Source organism: Corticium candelabrum, chromosome 1, assembly GCF_963422355.1.
Source record: "Corticium candelabrum chromosome 1, ooCorCand1.1, whole genome shotgun sequence".
NCBI lineage: Eukaryota > Metazoa > Porifera > Homoscleromorpha > Homosclerophorida > Plakinidae > Corticium > Corticium candelabrum.
Genome location: NC_085085.1, coordinates 6,377,868 through 6,394,659, shown reverse-complemented (window position 1 = coordinate 6,394,659; position 16,792 = coordinate 6,377,868). Strand labels below are relative to the sequence as shown.

Genomic DNA, 16,792 nt, shown 5'->3' with positions numbered 1-16,792 from the left:
TTTGAGTTAGTGAAAGCTTGGTGACTGATTTATACACGTTTCATTATATGCTGATGTGCTTTGTATAATATACTTTAAATAAGATTGTAGTAAAATTATGTCCCCATTCCTCTGTAATCTGTAGTGATATATAGCAAAGTTTACAAATAGTTAGAAGGTAGAGGTAATTACAGTTTGTTAAATTGCAATATTTTGTGATTTAGTGGTGCGTTGTTCTCCTCTGAGTCCACCTGAAAATGGAAAAATGTCCACCAATGAGACTGTTTGTAACACTACGACTGAGCTTACATGCAATGAATGCTACAACGTGACAGGAGAGTCATTTCTTACATGTCAATGTTCAGGTGACTGGAACTATGAAGTTCCCAGCTGTTTTCGTAAGTATACATGATTGAGATGAAGACTCTGATGGGATTGAGAGTAACAATTGTTTCAGTTGTTCATTGTGGCTTGTTGGAGGCACCAGCGTTTGGAACAATGTCAACTAATGATACAGCCTGTGGGACAAAGACTCAATTCGCATGTGATGAATGCTATGATCTTATCGGAAATTCTAGTCTGACCTGTTTGCCAAATGGAGAATGGGATAATCTTGTACCTACTTGTCAATGTAACTGTGCATTACCTTATTTATGGTAGTAGTAGGCATTTGTTACAATATGGCTCTTCTTTTAGACAAGAATTGTTCCATACTGAGTGCTCCTGATAATGGCTTGTTGTCAAGTTCAGACAGAGGCTGCAATCAGTCCGTACATGTCAGTTGCAAAGAATGCTATAGTCTTCAAGGAAATGAGACTCTGACTTGTCTGACATCTGCTAACTGGAGTCAACCAGTTGGATTGTGTAACAGTAAGAATAACAGCAATCGGAAAGTTGTAGCTACAATTGTATTGATATAAATAGCGACAATTCTTTAGGGATACACTGTCCTTTACTGAATTCTCCAACAAACGGTGATATTTCCAGCCACGAGACTACATGCAATACAACCACTCATTTTACATGCAGTGAATGCTTCAATCTCAGCGGTCCATCATTTCTGACATGTCATTCTTCTGGTGTTTGGAACTTTGAGCCACCCGAGTGTCTTGGTAAATGTGTATGATTTGGATTGTTATGTTAGTACGTCAGTGGCATTAACTTAACTAATGTTTGTGTACTTTCAGCTGTTCATTGCCCATTGTTGGATGAACCAGTATTTGGATCAATGTCATCAATACAGACTGTCTGTGGTACAGTGACTCAGATTATGTGTGAACCATGTTACAGTCTTGTTGGAAATTCAAGTCTGGCCTGTCTATCAAATGGAGAGTGGAATGACACAATCCCCGTATGCCAATGTAAGTCGAAAGTATCTTCTGCTGTTAATTAATGTTGGTGGATTTTGCTGATAATTTGAATCACTTGCAGATAAACAGTGTCCTATTCTGGAAGTTCCTGAGAATGGGTTTTTATCTACTACTGACAGAGGTTGCAGCACGTCAGTGGCTGTGGGGTGTGACGAATGTTATGACCTTTATGGGAGTGATACATTGACTTGTCAAGAAACTGGTGACTGGAATCAATCTGTTGGATCATGTCAAGGTATGTTAATTAGAATGCTATAAATTGACATTTGTAGTTGTTTCTACTTAATTTTTAATGTAGTTATTCATTGTTCTCGTTTGAGCTTGCCCACTAATGGTCACATGTCGAGTAACGAGACACAATGTAACACAACTACTTTATTTTCATGCAACGAATGCTACTATCTTAGTGGTGTCTCATCTTTGACATGTCTTCCTTCTGGGCATTGGGACTTTGAAGTACCCAGCTGCAACCGTGAGCTATTATAGTTTATTAGATTACTACCATCTGATAGTACCACTTAAGATAATCGTCTTCCTTTCCAGTCATTAGTTGTTCTATTTTGGAAGCACCAGATCATGGATCAGTACACATCAGAGACACGAACTGTTATGCAGTGGCTCAATTCGCCTGTGATCAAGGATATGATCTTATTGGAAATCGGAGGCTGACTTGTCTACCCAATGGAGATTGGGATAGCATAGTGCCAACTTGTTACGGTACATTTATGCTTTAATGAAGTACCTAGTGATACATTAATTGTACATGTCTACTTTTTTGTATATATTTTGCAGAACGATTATACTTTTGTGAGTTTACTTGAAGGCCATTGTATTGACTTGGCAGTTTGAAAGTTTGTTAATTTTTTCAACAGATTCAACCAGTATTTTGTCAACAGCAGCGGCCTCATCCTTTTTTACTCCTTTATCACAAATGCCATCTTCAGTTGCTTTCATGTCGCCAACAGAAACCCTGCCTATGCCTACACCTTGTCACTGTAATTATTACAGAATGATTGATTATCAACGTGCTGATGTTGATTTTGCTTTACATGTTTGTAATAGTGATTACTTGTCCACGTTTGCAGTATCCGGTTAATGGCAGTATCTCGACTGGAAACAATACATGTAATGCAACAGTGAAGTTTACTTGTGATAATTGCTATGTCCTAGTTGGCCGAGTAAACCTCACATGTCAGATAAATGGACAGTGGGATGGAAATCCACCACTATGTACAGGTATCATGCTGTTAACACTTGCAACGACATGTAGGTATGGTAGGCGGGAGTACTGAATTGAACTTGACAGTCTAACTTCTCATGAGATCTTTGTTTCTCATGTGATCAGTTGGTCTTTGACATGTTGTGGTATGTTACGCTTGATGTTTATGTATAGCGGTTTACTGCTCGCCACTGATGACACCATACCATGGCAAGAAGAGTTCTAACAGCACTGACTGTCAAACAGTTGTTGAGTTTAGTTGTGATGATGGCTTTGTCCTTTCGGGACGATCACATCTTATCTGCCAATCTAATGGGAAGTGGGACAATTTGAATCCTGTGTGTGAAGGTAAAGCTGTTGTTATAAGTTACTGTGTTGAGTAGAAATGGTCATGTTCTTATTGTTAAAGATGTGAATGAGTGTTTATCATTTCCCTGCCAGAATAACGGCAGCTGCCTTAACACGTTTGGTAGCTTTAGATGCATCTGTACAGCATACTTCATGGGAACATACTGTCACATGTGTATGTTCTGCTTATTTTAATGAATTCCTTGTAATTTAATTTAACTTGGTTTACATTCAGCTACCGGCAACATGTACTCATTTGGTACATCTCAGAATGATTTTTCTCTACCGGCATTAGATGATTATTCTCATGGTCCAATTGCTATTGGAGTCGGTTGTTTTCCTTTTGGCCGACAAAGTCACCAGTCAGTATATGTAAGAACAGAGCAGAAGGTACAGTCAGTGCTATTGTAATTGTAGTTAAATTTTGTAGATTTCAACAAATGCTGTTATCTCATTTGATCGGCCTTTTTTGAGTCCCTACCCACGTGTATTTCCAGGTTTCACATATACATCAATTGTGGCACCTTTCTGGTCTGATGTTGATATTCGTCGAGATGGAATGATATTCTATAATGTTTATGAGGCATCGTTTTCTACTTATATTGAAAGAGCTACCAAAGATGTACGTGACTTCACTGGAGACAATTTCTTTACAGCACAATGGGTGTTGGTTGCCACTTGGTATCAAGTGCCAAATTATCCTGACGGCTCTGGCACATATTCAGATTCACTTTCAGATAGGGTAACGCTATTTTGCTTAGTATAATGTATGTGTTACAGTGTGCTTAATTTAGTTTCTAATGTGTATTATTGTTTTAGCGCAACACATACCAAGTCGTACTTGCCACGGATGGTAAGCAGACATTTTCCTTGTTTAACTATCCTAGCGATGGTCTGCAGTGGTCAGGTCGTGGCACCGCAGCTGTAGTTGGCTACACGTCCTATGATGCTAGTGTATTTTACAGTCAGTACTTGTCTGGATTTGATGAAGTTATCAACCTTGTGTCTCATCGTTCAGATAATGGACAAGTGGGACAGCTGCTTTATCAAGTCAGTGAAGATACCAACATTTGTGCTGGCAATTCTGTTTGCCTCAATTGGTACTTTGACGATATCGATCGTGAAGGAGTGTCTCCAATTTGGTATTTTTCTCTTCCACCATGTCCTTGTTCGTTAGTTCAGGCTGCAAGCGATTGGACGTACCAATGGTATCGGTCAACTTCGACATCTGTTTGTTACGTGTCATCATTCCCATCACTATTTTATGATTCTCAAGTTCAGTGCTGTTATAGCTTACCAGAATTTGGATTTTTTGATGGATTTCTTCTAAACAATCTCCCACAAGGTGGTACTGCCAATCGCTATCATGCATCACGTTTCCCACTATTTCATAGCAACTTTGATATTCAACCTTACAAAGATTGCTGTATCAAGACTGATCTTTGCAATTTGTATTATCTGCGTCGTCCCTCTCAGTCATGTTTTGGTTACTTTCCACCATTTTGGGGTATGGCAGTATTGATGCAGCGTTTCTTAATTATTTGTTTGCATTTTATTTTTGTTTTAGCTTGGACCTGGGGAGACCCACATATTAGTACATTGGATGGGAAACAGTACACATTCAATGGTGTTGGTGAATACATTCTAATGAAGACTGTAAACGAAACATTTGTGTTGGAAGGTCGAACACGTCTGGTAGAGAACTCGAGTGCTACTGTGTTCTCTGCATTTGCTGCAGCTGAGTTTATAGCAAGTACTGATTTTAGTCGGTCGCTATTAAAGTCAAGCGTCATTCATACCGAGCTGATGGACGATAATACTCTTCGTGTGAAGGCTTGTTGCTACAGTTTAGAAGACACTTTTGTTTCCAGTGACTCTGCATTGAAGAGAAGTTCTTGGCGTGAATTTACTGGGGAGTTTGCTGGTCTTGATAATGTCACTCGATTGAGATTAGATAACATGGTATTGGCTCGTCCAGCTGATAAGAAATTAGTGGCTGTTTTCTCTTCCGGAATATCAGTGACTGTGGAGATAAAGAAAGCGTTATTGACTGTGGTCTTTGCAGCTCCCAACACTTTTAAGGGAAATACAAGAGGTTTACTGGGTGTGTGGGACGATGACAAGTCGAATGACTTGACAGCTCGAAATGGCACAGTCATATCCATCAATTCAACTGATCGTGAAATCCACCATCTCTCACAGACATGTATGTGTATTAATTAATTACATATTTTTGTTTTTGATTTGATATCTTGATAACTACTATTGGCTTTGTCGTAGGGCAAGTATTTGAAAACGAATCTTTATTCTACTATGACGATGGGAATGATGTGACTACCTTCTCTGATCCTGATCACATTCCAGTTTTTCCAGATGAAGCTGTCAGCCGCTACACAGGTGAACAAAGAACTGCATGCAATGACGATCCTCAATGTCTATTCGACACATTTGAAACAAATGATCCAGAAATAGGACAAGAAACTCTTGTTACTAATGCACAGCTAATTGAACAGTCTACTTCTCTGAGTAAGCAACTTAAGAGTCATAAGTTTGCATATGCCTGACTGGTAACACGCTACGTATTATGTTGTAGTGAACTTTCCTCCCGTTCTAAATGGTAGTCATGTCTTAAATGCTACTCTTGGTCAGACCGTGAGGTATGTATTCGTTGGATCAGACAGCGATGCTTTCAATGTGACAGTAGAAGGTATTCCTCCTCCATTGGCTGATTATACTTTTGCAAGAAATGGGGATGAGTTCGTGTTTATTTGGACACCCGCATCATCTGGTATTGTGAGTCTTCTGTTTATTGCTAATGATACGACTGGTTCGAGCAGTCAGCTTCAGCCACTCATTCGTCTGTGTGCATGTCGGTTGGAAAAAAATGCAGTATGTATAATGACAGATGGAGATGGAGGAGAGGAGCAGTTTATTCTTGAACAGTGTGAATGCGGTAGTGGTTGGGAAGGAAGATTTTGTAGTGTGGATATTGATGCTTGTTTAACATCAAACTGTCCAGAAGGTACTAACTGTACTGATCGATCTGCACCAGACACTGGTTTTGATTGTGGATCGTGTTCTGCTGGACTTGAGCTGGTGGCAGGCAAATGTGAAGGTAAAATGATCAATGCTGTGAACCGATATGCTTTGTATATATACCTGCTGTGCAGATATTGATGAATGCAACAATGCAACACTGAACCACTGTCATCAAGTGTGTAGTAATCAAATACCATTTTATAAGTGTGAATGCTTTCACGGATTTAGGCTGGATGATGACGATGCCAACTGTTCAGGTTTTTGTTTAAATTGATTTGAATGTTACTTGTAACATAATGTCTGTGATTAGACATAGATGAATGTATAGAGGGTGTCCCTTGTCACCTAGTGTGTAACAACATACCAGGATCTTACTGGTGCAGCTGTGACAGTGGATTTCGGCTGGATAGTGATAACATTACTTGCATACGTAAGTAATACTAGTAAAGATATCTTTTTGGAATTTATTGCACTAATCTAGTCGATTCCTTTGCAGCACAAGAAGTTTGTAGTGAGAAAGTTACAGTATGTGAGCATGTTTGCTCACGAAATGCTAGTAACAACGTTGAGACATGCAGTTGCAATAAAGGTTACCAGCTTGACATGAATGCTTTCAACTGCTCTGGTACACTGTACAGTTGGCTGGACGTTTGATGTTATCAAATCAATAAGTGTTTGAATTAACTAGATATCAAAGAGTGCGATGAAAAGAAAGACAATTGTGAACAGCTGTGTGTGAACACAAATGGGTCATTTAGCTGTGAATGTCGTGATGGATATAGATTGCATTCTGATGGTCACACATGTAGAGGTCGACAGTGCTCACCGCAAGAGTAAGGAATTCAGATCGACTAATCACAAATTTGTTTGTGCAGACATTAACGAGTGTGTAGAGGATCCCACTACATGTAACATTATCGGACAAAATTGTGCTAACTTACCTGGCACTTTTAACTGCTCCTGTCCTTTGGGCACAGAGGTTATCAGTGGTGCCTGCAGATGTACGTTGTACAGTTCAATTAAATGGTGTTTTATTAATTTGTTGAACTGTTGTGTTGATTTTGCAGTGGCTGATGACTGTGCATCCAACCCATGTCTAAATGATGGAGAGTGTCGTGATGGTTTGAGTATGTTTACGTGTTTGTGTTCATCAGGCTACACGGGGACTGTTTGTGATAAAGGTTAGCAACTCGCTGTACATTGCACGATATACATACAACGGTGCATACTGACTGTTGTGTCTGTAGAGGTGAACGAGTGTGACTCAGATCCTTGCCAGAATAATGGTATTTGTACGGACAGATTTGATAGGTATGAATGTGACTGTATCCCTGGTTATGAAGGACTGTCTTGTGAAAGAGGTAAGTGTAGTCACCGTTGGATATGAACATCGGTATAGGCAGTATTTGTTACATTACGCGTTTTGGTGACACAGCAACAAATGAATGTAACTCGATGCCATGCCACAATGGGGCAGAGTGTCGTGACCTTCATCTGAGTTATAGTTGTCAATGCGTATTAGGATTTACTGGAGATTTATGTGAAACAAGTAAGTGACTGTTCTGTTTAATGTTTTGCTTACATTTGTATACTGACGTATTACAGAGATTAACAGATGTGAGTCGAGTCCATGCCAACACGGTGGTACTTGTATGGATGTGCTGGCTGAGTATACATGCAACTGTAGTGGAGGTTACAGTGGAGCAAACTGCGAGATAGGTAAGAAGAAAAATTGCATGAAATGTTCAGTAAGTGTTGCACTGTGTTACATTATTGGTTTGTTGTCATAGATATCAATGAGTGTTTGATCAATCCATGTCTGAATGGCGGTGTTTGTTCAGATCTTGTCAATGGGTTTGTTTGCACTTGTGCTGGTGAATTCAGTGGAACTTTATGTGAGAGAGGTAATACAGATAAAAACAGACATTAATTAATTATTGACGTTGAAATTGATTATTGTGATTTGTAGAACCGAATGTAACTATTCCTTGTACCAGTAGTTACCTGCCATCAGACTGTAGTAATTTTGTTGAGTGTGCCGAGACTGCCTTTCCTTGCTCTCGATCATACTTCACAAAACTTCTCCTGCCATTTTGTCAGCTACAGAGTAGCACTACGACTACCCAAACTTGGACTTCTGCTGCAAGTTCTTGCTTGATTAAACAAATTCAGCAATATTTGAAACTAAATTATACCAGCTTACCATCACCATCAGAATGCACTACGTTTCAGCAATTTGTTTTTCGTGCTCAAGAATCATGTTTCAATGTGTCTCTGTGCAGCACTGTTGTTAACTCTGCTGATGCTAACAAAGTTTCAGAAGTCTTTGACATGTATGACCTTCTGCGTGACAAAAGCATTGAGCAGATGCTGCAACTCATTGAGTCTTGTGCTGGAGACACTGTTGATGCACTGGCTAGTAGTTTGAAAGATAGAGGGTTCTATATCTGTGTAGAAGTTGAGTTGTCAGAAGATGTCAATGAAACAGATGTTACACTACGCACGCGTGCTCAGCTTCAAGAAACCATCACTGCACTTAAAGGGGCTCCTAGTGGCATTACCAGTGTTACTAGTGATGTGTGTTCTTTATTGTTATCTTCAAACAGTCGAAAACGTCGTGACATTGATGAGAATGCAACAGTAAAGCGAATTAGACGCAATGTAGACAATGCGACGGACTCACCATCCATTGTATATCCTACAACCGTTCAATTAGCATTTAAGAGCAGTGGAGAAAATGCTGCAAGTTTGACTGCTTTATGTGACAGTTCAGCTGAAGCTATCAATGCAACACTAGCATGCTCTATGTGCGGTAATGGTGTGTTAAATGTGGTTGATGAAAATTGTGATGATGGAAACAGTATGTCTGGTGATGGCTGTTCTAGTGAGTGTACGAGTGAGTCAGGTTTTGACTGCAACACAAATGTGGCACCCAATATTTGTTACAAGAAGAATTGTGGTGATGGTGTTCGTGTGACTGGAGAAGATTGCGACAATGAAAACAGTCCTGGTTGTTCAAACTGCTTGAAAGTTCAAGGCTTCACATGCCATACTCCTTTCTATGAAATGAGTATATGTTTCAATTGTGGTAATGGAATAGTCGAAGAGTCAGAGGAGTGTGACAATGGCTTCAGTATCGACATTGATGGTTGTAACAACACTTGCTTTGTCGATCACTTGTGGAAATGTACTTCTGTGATTGGAAAATGGAGTGTTTGTCAACATACTTCTGTTGACTTTAATGCTGCAGATAACATGACATTGAATCCTCCTGAAATTCATTTTAACAGTGGAGGTGTAACGTTGTTTATAGTAAATGATGCTAGGCAGTTGGATATCGATGACTTCGGTGACACGGTATGTGACTGTATTGGTAGAGAGACAGTGGTGTATATAGAGTTGCTTTATTTTACATGTATACAGGACTGGGAAAGAATTGAACTTGTTTTGTCTGTTCCTTTATCTGCCAGCATCTTCTATGAGAACGTTCGTATTATTTGTCTGTAGATCATGATATGTTATACTTTTAACTAATTACAGGTGGACTACTCTCGCAGTCAGGCAGCAACTCAAGAAAGAATATCTTTTTCCGATTATGTGGAGTTGGATAATGCTATTAGAGAGGGCAGCACTGTTAACATCAAGTTGGGAATGTGAGCAGACGTTGTCGTGGTAATTTTGTACTGTGATATTTTTGGATTGTCTCATTAGGAGGCAGAAAACGATTATACGACTGTCGAAGCCCGCTAATCTAACGCACGTATTGCTATCTTTGATGTATAGTCATGCAGCATCTGAATCAGTATATGGAGAGTACAGGTACATCACTCATTATTTAGAAACAGTCATATTTATGGTGGAGTAGATAAGTGCTTGTATGTGTGATGTGAAGATATGTGAATGTAACAATTGTGGATATTTTTGGCGAAGCAGCCCCTACTGTAACTGTAACTCTCAGATACATTGGCAACAATGAACACTCTCCGGTTGTCAATATTGCAAGTTTGCTTTGCATAAGGGGTTAATTGTTGTTTGTCCATTATTAATTTTGTTTTTGTTTGCTTTATAGCAAACTTAACAGAATTACTAGAGGGTGTGGAAGAAGTATTTGTGACTGGTGGAACTTTAACATTGACTGATGTGGACAATGATATGTACACATGTGTACACTTCTGGTGCAGTGCAGTTTTGCTATGTTTACTTGCATCTCCTGTTGACAGCTTTCCAGTAAAGTCAGCATTTGTAAAGATTTTGGGAGAGACCGAGACTATCGTGTATCAAAGATTGAATGCGACTGTAATCTTTCCATGGATTAACGTAACGGTGTGTGCATGCTGACTAATTGTAAGTAGTTATATACTTAATATTTATCACGGTGTGTCATAGTATGATGAAGTGAAAGGAGAGCTGCATTTTGTGGGTGATGCTTCTGAAATAGAATATCAGGCTATGTTGAACTCTGTCATCTATATCAATACGTACGTTTTTGAGCTATTTTGAGCTAATTGATAATTGTGGTTGTTTGTGCAGGTTTGAGGATATTGGAGGATTGCCGTTTGACCACATTGTTGTGACGTTTGGTGTTTCCGATGGAGCAAACTCACCAGGCACAGCAGTCGTGATGTATGTATATATGATGGAATTGTTAGCTGATTTGTCAAACAACATGCTTCATATATTGTTTGTACCAATAGAATTCACTTGATTAATGTGAACAATCCTCCTGTTGTATTAATCAGTCAGCAGTTGTCTGCAAATATTTCATTTATCGAAGGGGGTGACCCAGCATCTTTGCCCCACGACTCTGTACATATCACTGACAGTGACAACAGCCTTCTTTCTGGGTTAGATTATTTCTTATTGACATATAGACACTTGCAAACCTTTTTTGAACCGATATATAGAGCCATCATTACACTTTTGAACAGCCAGGCAGGTGATGTGATATCGGTTAATACAAATGAGACTACTATTGCTGTCAATGAGTTTACCGAAGCTGGTCATCGTTATTTGGTAAGTGCAGATGGTATTTGACACAAAGAATGTACTCCAAATTTTACTGTTTGAAGGAACTGAATGGTATTGCTCCTATTGAGATGTATGAGGAAGTAGTGTCATCTCTCACTTACTCTTTCACGTTACCAAGATCCAGTGTGTTGAAACACACGGTGAAGTAAGACATGTTATAGTGGGTGTCAAGTCTCAGTTGAGTTCAAAAAGGTTTTCGCAGAGTCATTACATTGATCGTGTCTGATGGAACCAACAATAGTGATGTAGTGGGAATCAATGTATGCAAGTCTTTATTCTTGTAACATCATCACATTCTGTGTTCATAATGTTGTCATATGTAGGTGGCTATCACACCAGTGAATGATGGTCCTATCATACACTTCAGTCCTGATGCGGAGTTTCCGTTGGATTCAGATCGAAATTATGCTGTTGGGTTTGCTGAGGAGGACAAACCTGTCAATTTGATTCCAAACGCAACAACAATTTTTGATGTTGATAGCACTTATGCTGGAGGGGCTACCATACAACTGCATGGCATTATTGACAAAATGGAGGAGAGATTGATAATCGATAAGCTGTTAGCTGACATTCGCAATATTAGCATCAATGTGTCGTCATTTCATTCGTCATTTAACATAACGCTTGTTGGGATTGCCAGCTTTGAAGTTTACAGACAAGTAGAATATATTGTGTCAACATTTTGTCGTCGGGTTAGTTTTCATATACAGTGTACTTTTGTAGATCATTTTGACGCTGCAGTATGAAGACACCAAAGTTGATGAGCCACAAGAAGGTTCAAGAATTGTTGTGATTGTGTTGAAAGATGAACAGGGTGTAGCAGGATTGCCTGCTTTTGTTACTGTTACGGTGACAAGACGCAATGATCCTCCAGAGTTGAGTCTTGGTGTTGGCTTTGGCGAAGAAGATGTGATAGAGTTCAGTGAGATAGAGGAAGGAGATAATGGAGCTGGTATTCAAGTCGTGAGTTTGCCACATCGTGTTGCCATTAGAGATGAGGAGGAAAACACACAGCAACAGTTTATTCAAAAGATGATTATTCAACTCAGGTTTTACAGTGCTGCATGTTTAGACTATTAGTACCGTGGTACATAATTGAAAGTCTACTCTGTAGAGCCACGGGTTGTGGAGAGCTTGATGCAATGGAATATGTGTATTTATTGCAGTGTCCAGACACAGGGTTTTTGGTAATATATGAAATAGTAGATTACTTTGCAACCATTGCCAATGCATTGATTGAATACTGTTTTGTTGATGAAAGTGTCAATTTTCTGATGATGGCAAAAGCATCAGTATGTCTGTTGATCAACAGGTGATGGTAAGAAATTCATCTGTCAGGTTAAATTGTATTGCATAAATGAATTGTACGTGTGTTTGTAGGATGTAGTCGCTATCCGAAAGACGTTTCAAGAAGTGTTGAGTTCTGACGTTTTCTACATCAATCTTAAGGATGAGCCAACTTTATATTGTGTGAATCAGAAAGAACAGAACGTAGAGTTTGATCGATATGTAAGTATGGTGTCTTTGCTACATTGACAAAATACTGTATAGTTGAGAGTGTTACATGACAGATTGATGTGACAATCAGTGACAGTGGGTCTTCTTCTCTCAACACCACTGTCAGTATCCGTGTATTGATATCACCCATTAACGACAATGCACCACTTTTGTCTCTTGCTGTATCTGATGGCTGTGAGGTGTCTCTTGCAGATGACGATTATGCTGCCTTAGCGTATGGTACACTGGCACAGTCGATTAAGAAACGTGACGTACCCGAGAGAAGAAATGCTGCTAACCGACAGGCGAGTTATGATTTACAGTAAAGTCATGATTACTCGTGTGGCAATTTTTGTGTTGTCAGGCTCCAAGTGTGCTGTATGTTAAGGCCGTTAACAGTCCCTCGGGCAGCTTACAATCTGGATCATCATTGTCTATTTCATTCTCTCACCATACCAACATGCCTTGCGTATTGAGACCTGCCGATCTCCGTCGAGTTCTCATTTTGAATCCACCTCTTCTTTTGGATACACCACACATGGCGTTTTGGCGAGATCCTCAGACACTGACCATTCTCTTTCTTGCAAGCAATGATGAACCATTGGCCATTGCTGACATTTTTGTTGTATTCAAGGGTCAGAAAGGTAGGAAGAATAGCAATGGTTTATTGGGTGTTATAATTTTTATTTCTATTATATTAGAAAACTGTGATGTAGACAGCTTGTGTGAACATGGTGTATGCCTTGCTGGTGGCTGGTCATGTAGCGTCACTGGTTCCTATGGAGTGCACCAAAATGCACCATTGCATCACTCTGATACCAACACAGTCAGGAACCTCGACACAGTGCTCGTGTCATCCACTAAGGAAGTAAAACAGTCTCAGTCAAATGATTGGTATCTGCTTGTTGTCTTAACGTGCTTTATCATAATTGTTCCTGTCGTTATTGCTATTGGATGTCGTTAGTAAGGTCAGAGTCTGTTTTATGTGAACAAGGGTTTTCTGTGTATTGCACAATTGCATAAGGAATTCGAAGTACGCGAGTGATGGTAGCATTCACACTTGCGGCCTAGAACTATAGTACGCTTGAAACTTTGCTTTATACTATTGCGTGAAGCATTTGTACTGTTTGTAGGTAAGAAAGAACAACTGCTGCGCGTTTGCTTTACAGTAAATTCCAGCTGTTGTAATTTTCTAGCTATGTTTAACGTACAGTTTTTTGTGTGTGCCATTTCCGGACGTCTATTTAGTTAATTATAAATGATCTGTGACCTTCTGCATATGTCAATTGCCTCTGCATGGTACTAGCAATAGAAACGCGTTGCTCGAGAGACTGAGTCACTAAGCAAACTTATTTCAAAGCGTCAGCACAATTAAGTAACCTTTTTGGTAGTAAATTCAAACTGGCCATTTGCGCATGCTCGCGGTAAATAGCTTGTTTGAACGCAGTATTATGAACGGTTCTGGACTTAAGGTAGAGCAACGCATTTTGCTGGTATTAATTAATTATAGGAAAGTTTGTGGAGCATGAACCTAAGGTCTATTTAATTAATTAATTTGTTAATTATTGATTGACTTTTGTATGATTTACATTTGGACATAGGATGGATCTGGAATAGCTTTTAGATTCTGATTCGGTTTTATCAATTGGTGTTTCTTTATCATGATTGCAAAGTGATTCATGACTTTCAAAACAGAGAGGGAATTTTAATTAAAGAAATCCAGCATAATTTACGTTGTGTTTTATGATATTCTCCTCATGTATTGTTGTTGTGGCAAGGACTCTAAAAAGACGTTTGTGTTAATTATGTATAGGCAGCAGATTGTATACTTAATTAAGAGCTATAGTAGTACTATAGAGTGCTTGAGTTGTACGTAGATGTGGCCATTAATTTCGTTTCTAATGATATAGAAATCATAATTTCTACTAATTTTCTGTGTGTATAAAGCAAATTCTGCACCAGGCACAAGCAGTTTCTTTAATTAAGTTGTTAACTGTAGTGTGCATGCATTATTTTGGTATGTGGATGCATGAGCAGATGGCTAACGTTTGCATATGGGCTTATATATCACCAAACACAATAGTGGTTGGCATATAGGGGTGACAGAGGTCATCCAGCATCCTGCCAATACAATAGAAAAATTGCCATTTTGAATTAATTGTAAAAGCACGACAGTTATCCCTATCTTGTCTCTTTACTTTTATGTCATTTCTATAGCTCCCAGCTGTTTCAAATTTGGAGAACTTTTTTATCTACTTGAGTAACTAAAATTGCGTGTAAATTCCGACAAAAATACAGCTGTCAGTGCAGTGTGCATGTGACTTAATTAATTAATTAATTAATTAAGTTACGAGATTACCTTAAATGCTATGTATACGAAATGAGTTGGAAGTCTAAGGTAATTAAGTCTAAAAATGTAAGAAACAGAGGAACATAAAAACTTAAGCACTCACCAAGATGAGGAACTTCTCTCATGAGTATGGAGTCGACATTTTAAAAGACGCAGCCTCACTCCCTGGTGTATTGCTCCAGTTCCTACCTCAAGGCACCCACCGACATCACGAAGAACACAACATTGTGGCTCCCAAAAAGGAGGCCTACGACATGCTGAAAGGTGCAGTCGTAGGCGGGCCAAGTCTCGTCTTCACAAGGTATCACGAAGCTGGAGTCATACGCATTCGACGACACCAATACGACAATGCACACCTCTGCCAAAAGATCGTGGGCTACGATGCCAACGGTCTATACCTTTCGACAATGGCCAAGCACATGCCCCGCGGATAAGGAGTTGTTTGGCACTACAACAGTCCCCAAGCCAATGCACAAACCCTCGTCCAACCCATTGTTCAAACCAATGGTCAAACCACCAACAAGTGGTTCGGGTATGCAGAGGTCGACATCCGTGTCCCTCCCAACCTCCACGATAAGTTCAAAGAGATGTGCCCACTATTCAACAATCCAGAGGTGGATGAAGCTGTGGGCAGCGCAGTCTATCGATTGGCCAAACTACGAATGCGTGAGTTCTACTACGACTTCCTCGACAAGTACGTGGACTGTCGTGACTTTGAGTTGATTCGGATGGACACCGACAGCATGTACACGGCTCTATCCACTAAGACCATGGACGAAACGGTACGTCCAGAGATGATGGAGAACTTCCAGACCCATCGTCACGAATGGTTGTCCTGGAACACATGTTGCAAACGCACACCCGGTCTCTTCAAACTCGAGTTCGAAGGGTCGTAAGCCATCGCCCTATGCAGCAAATGCTACTACGTAGACGATGGAGCCGGGCAGAAAAGTAAAGCCTCTGCCAAAGAAATGAGCAAGAAGCACAACGGCATCACCTGGGTGGTGCTATGTCTTGACTCTCCAAGGTCGAACCGACCGTGCTCAAAACAGAGGCTTCTGAATGGTGGACGGCTGCATAAAGACTTACCTGCAAGACAAACTTGGTCTCAGAGCCTACTATGACAAACGCCAAGTACTGCACGATGGCATTCACACAGAACCCATATACTAACCAATGTCAAGCCAAAGATATTTGATATTCCCAACGAGCCACCCTCTACACACCCATTTCATAAGATGGTGCTGGAGTTGAGGGAAAGCAGTATGCAATACCTCCTCGATATCAGAAACATCCACGATGACCATCCGTCTGTGAGATAGCGACATATGGATGAACATATCATCAACCGTTCAGAGCTGTAGTTTGACGAAGAATCGAAACGATATCACTTTTAATTAACTCTAGCAATTCTTTGGCGAGTTTATCGTGTATCTTTGAATACACCAACTCTAAAAACCTCTCTACTAAATCATTACTACCATCAGGAAAATCCATCTGCCACGATCGAAGATAGCCCTCCATCACCCACGCGGCGGGGCTCCAAACCAACGGATTCACATCCTCATATATAGAAACCGATGCCTCAGCCATGACTGGTATGTACGGTATACTATGTATACTGATATATTGAGGTCTCACGCACGACCCCAGCAACAGTGTGATAGGACGACGGGACAGCTTGCCTCATATCCGAGCAAGGCCCTGGAAAGTTGATCTCAAATCTTTTATAATATTTTCTACTTAGTTTATCTGGAATGGGAGGACCATAGCGGTGACGATGTCATCCAATCGGTCGAGTTCAAAGAGCAGAATATCCTCGCCGAATTCTTTACCTCGAAGACAGCCCCTCGATGTGTTCAACTCTTTCTGATAGCTGGTGTAGGCAAATCGACCGGCCTCTACTTTGTTAAGATAATTCTTCTTCAGTTCAGTGCGTGTAGAGTCGCACCCAATCCCCCC

At 40.1% G+C, this 16,792-nt stretch overlaps 1 protein-coding gene across 1 annotated transcript; it reads left to right on the top strand.

Moving 5' to 3' along the window:
* Positions 1-206: 206 nt before the first annotated feature.
* LOC134187163 (uncharacterized) lies at positions 207-13,880 on the top strand. Its single transcript, XM_062655314.1, has 50 exons — positions 207-377; positions 437-610; positions 676-849; positions 918-1,091; positions 1,167-1,340; positions 1,411-1,584; positions 1,648-1,821; positions 1,893-2,066; positions 2,142-2,156; positions 2,222-2,344; positions 2,412-2,585; positions 2,743-2,916; positions 2,978-3,091; positions 3,152-3,288; positions 3,347-3,658; positions 3,736-4,423; positions 4,484-5,122; positions 5,197-5,442; positions 5,510-6,031; positions 6,087-6,212; positions 6,266-6,385; positions 6,452-6,580; positions 6,644-6,766; positions 6,831-6,956; positions 7,023-7,136; positions 7,203-7,316; positions 7,391-7,504; positions 7,561-7,674; positions 7,746-7,859; positions 7,925-9,312; positions 9,379-9,441; positions 9,496-9,608; positions 9,667-9,774; positions 9,848-9,957; positions 10,025-10,109; positions 10,176-10,278; positions 10,342-10,433; positions 10,486-10,578; positions 10,650-10,799; positions 10,860-10,968; positions 11,025-11,128; positions 11,186-11,243; positions 11,307-11,642; positions 11,707-12,032; positions 12,098-12,170; positions 12,245-12,301; positions 12,364-12,492; positions 12,555-12,785; positions 12,845-13,124; positions 13,182-13,880. Exons 1-50 carry the CDS (start codon positions 245-247, stop codon positions 13,442-13,444), a joined length of 9,960 nt encoding a protein of 3,319 aa, XP_062511298.1. The 5' UTR covers positions 207-244; the 3' UTR covers positions 13,445-13,880.
* Positions 13,881-16,792: the final 2,912 nt, after the last annotated feature.

Coding starts and splice junctions, on each gene's coding strand:
- LOC134187163 (XM_062655314.1), top strand. CDS start 245: ATGTCCACCAATGAGACTGTTTGTAACACTACGACTGAGCTTACATGC. Junction 5,123..5,196: donor CCACCATCTCTCACAGACAT/GTATGTGTATTA, acceptor GCTTTGTCGTAG/GGCAAGTATTTGAAAACGAA. Junction 13,125..13,181: donor TGTATTCAAGGGTCAGAAAG/GTAGGAAGAATA, acceptor CTATTATATTAG/AAAACTGTGATGTAGACAGC.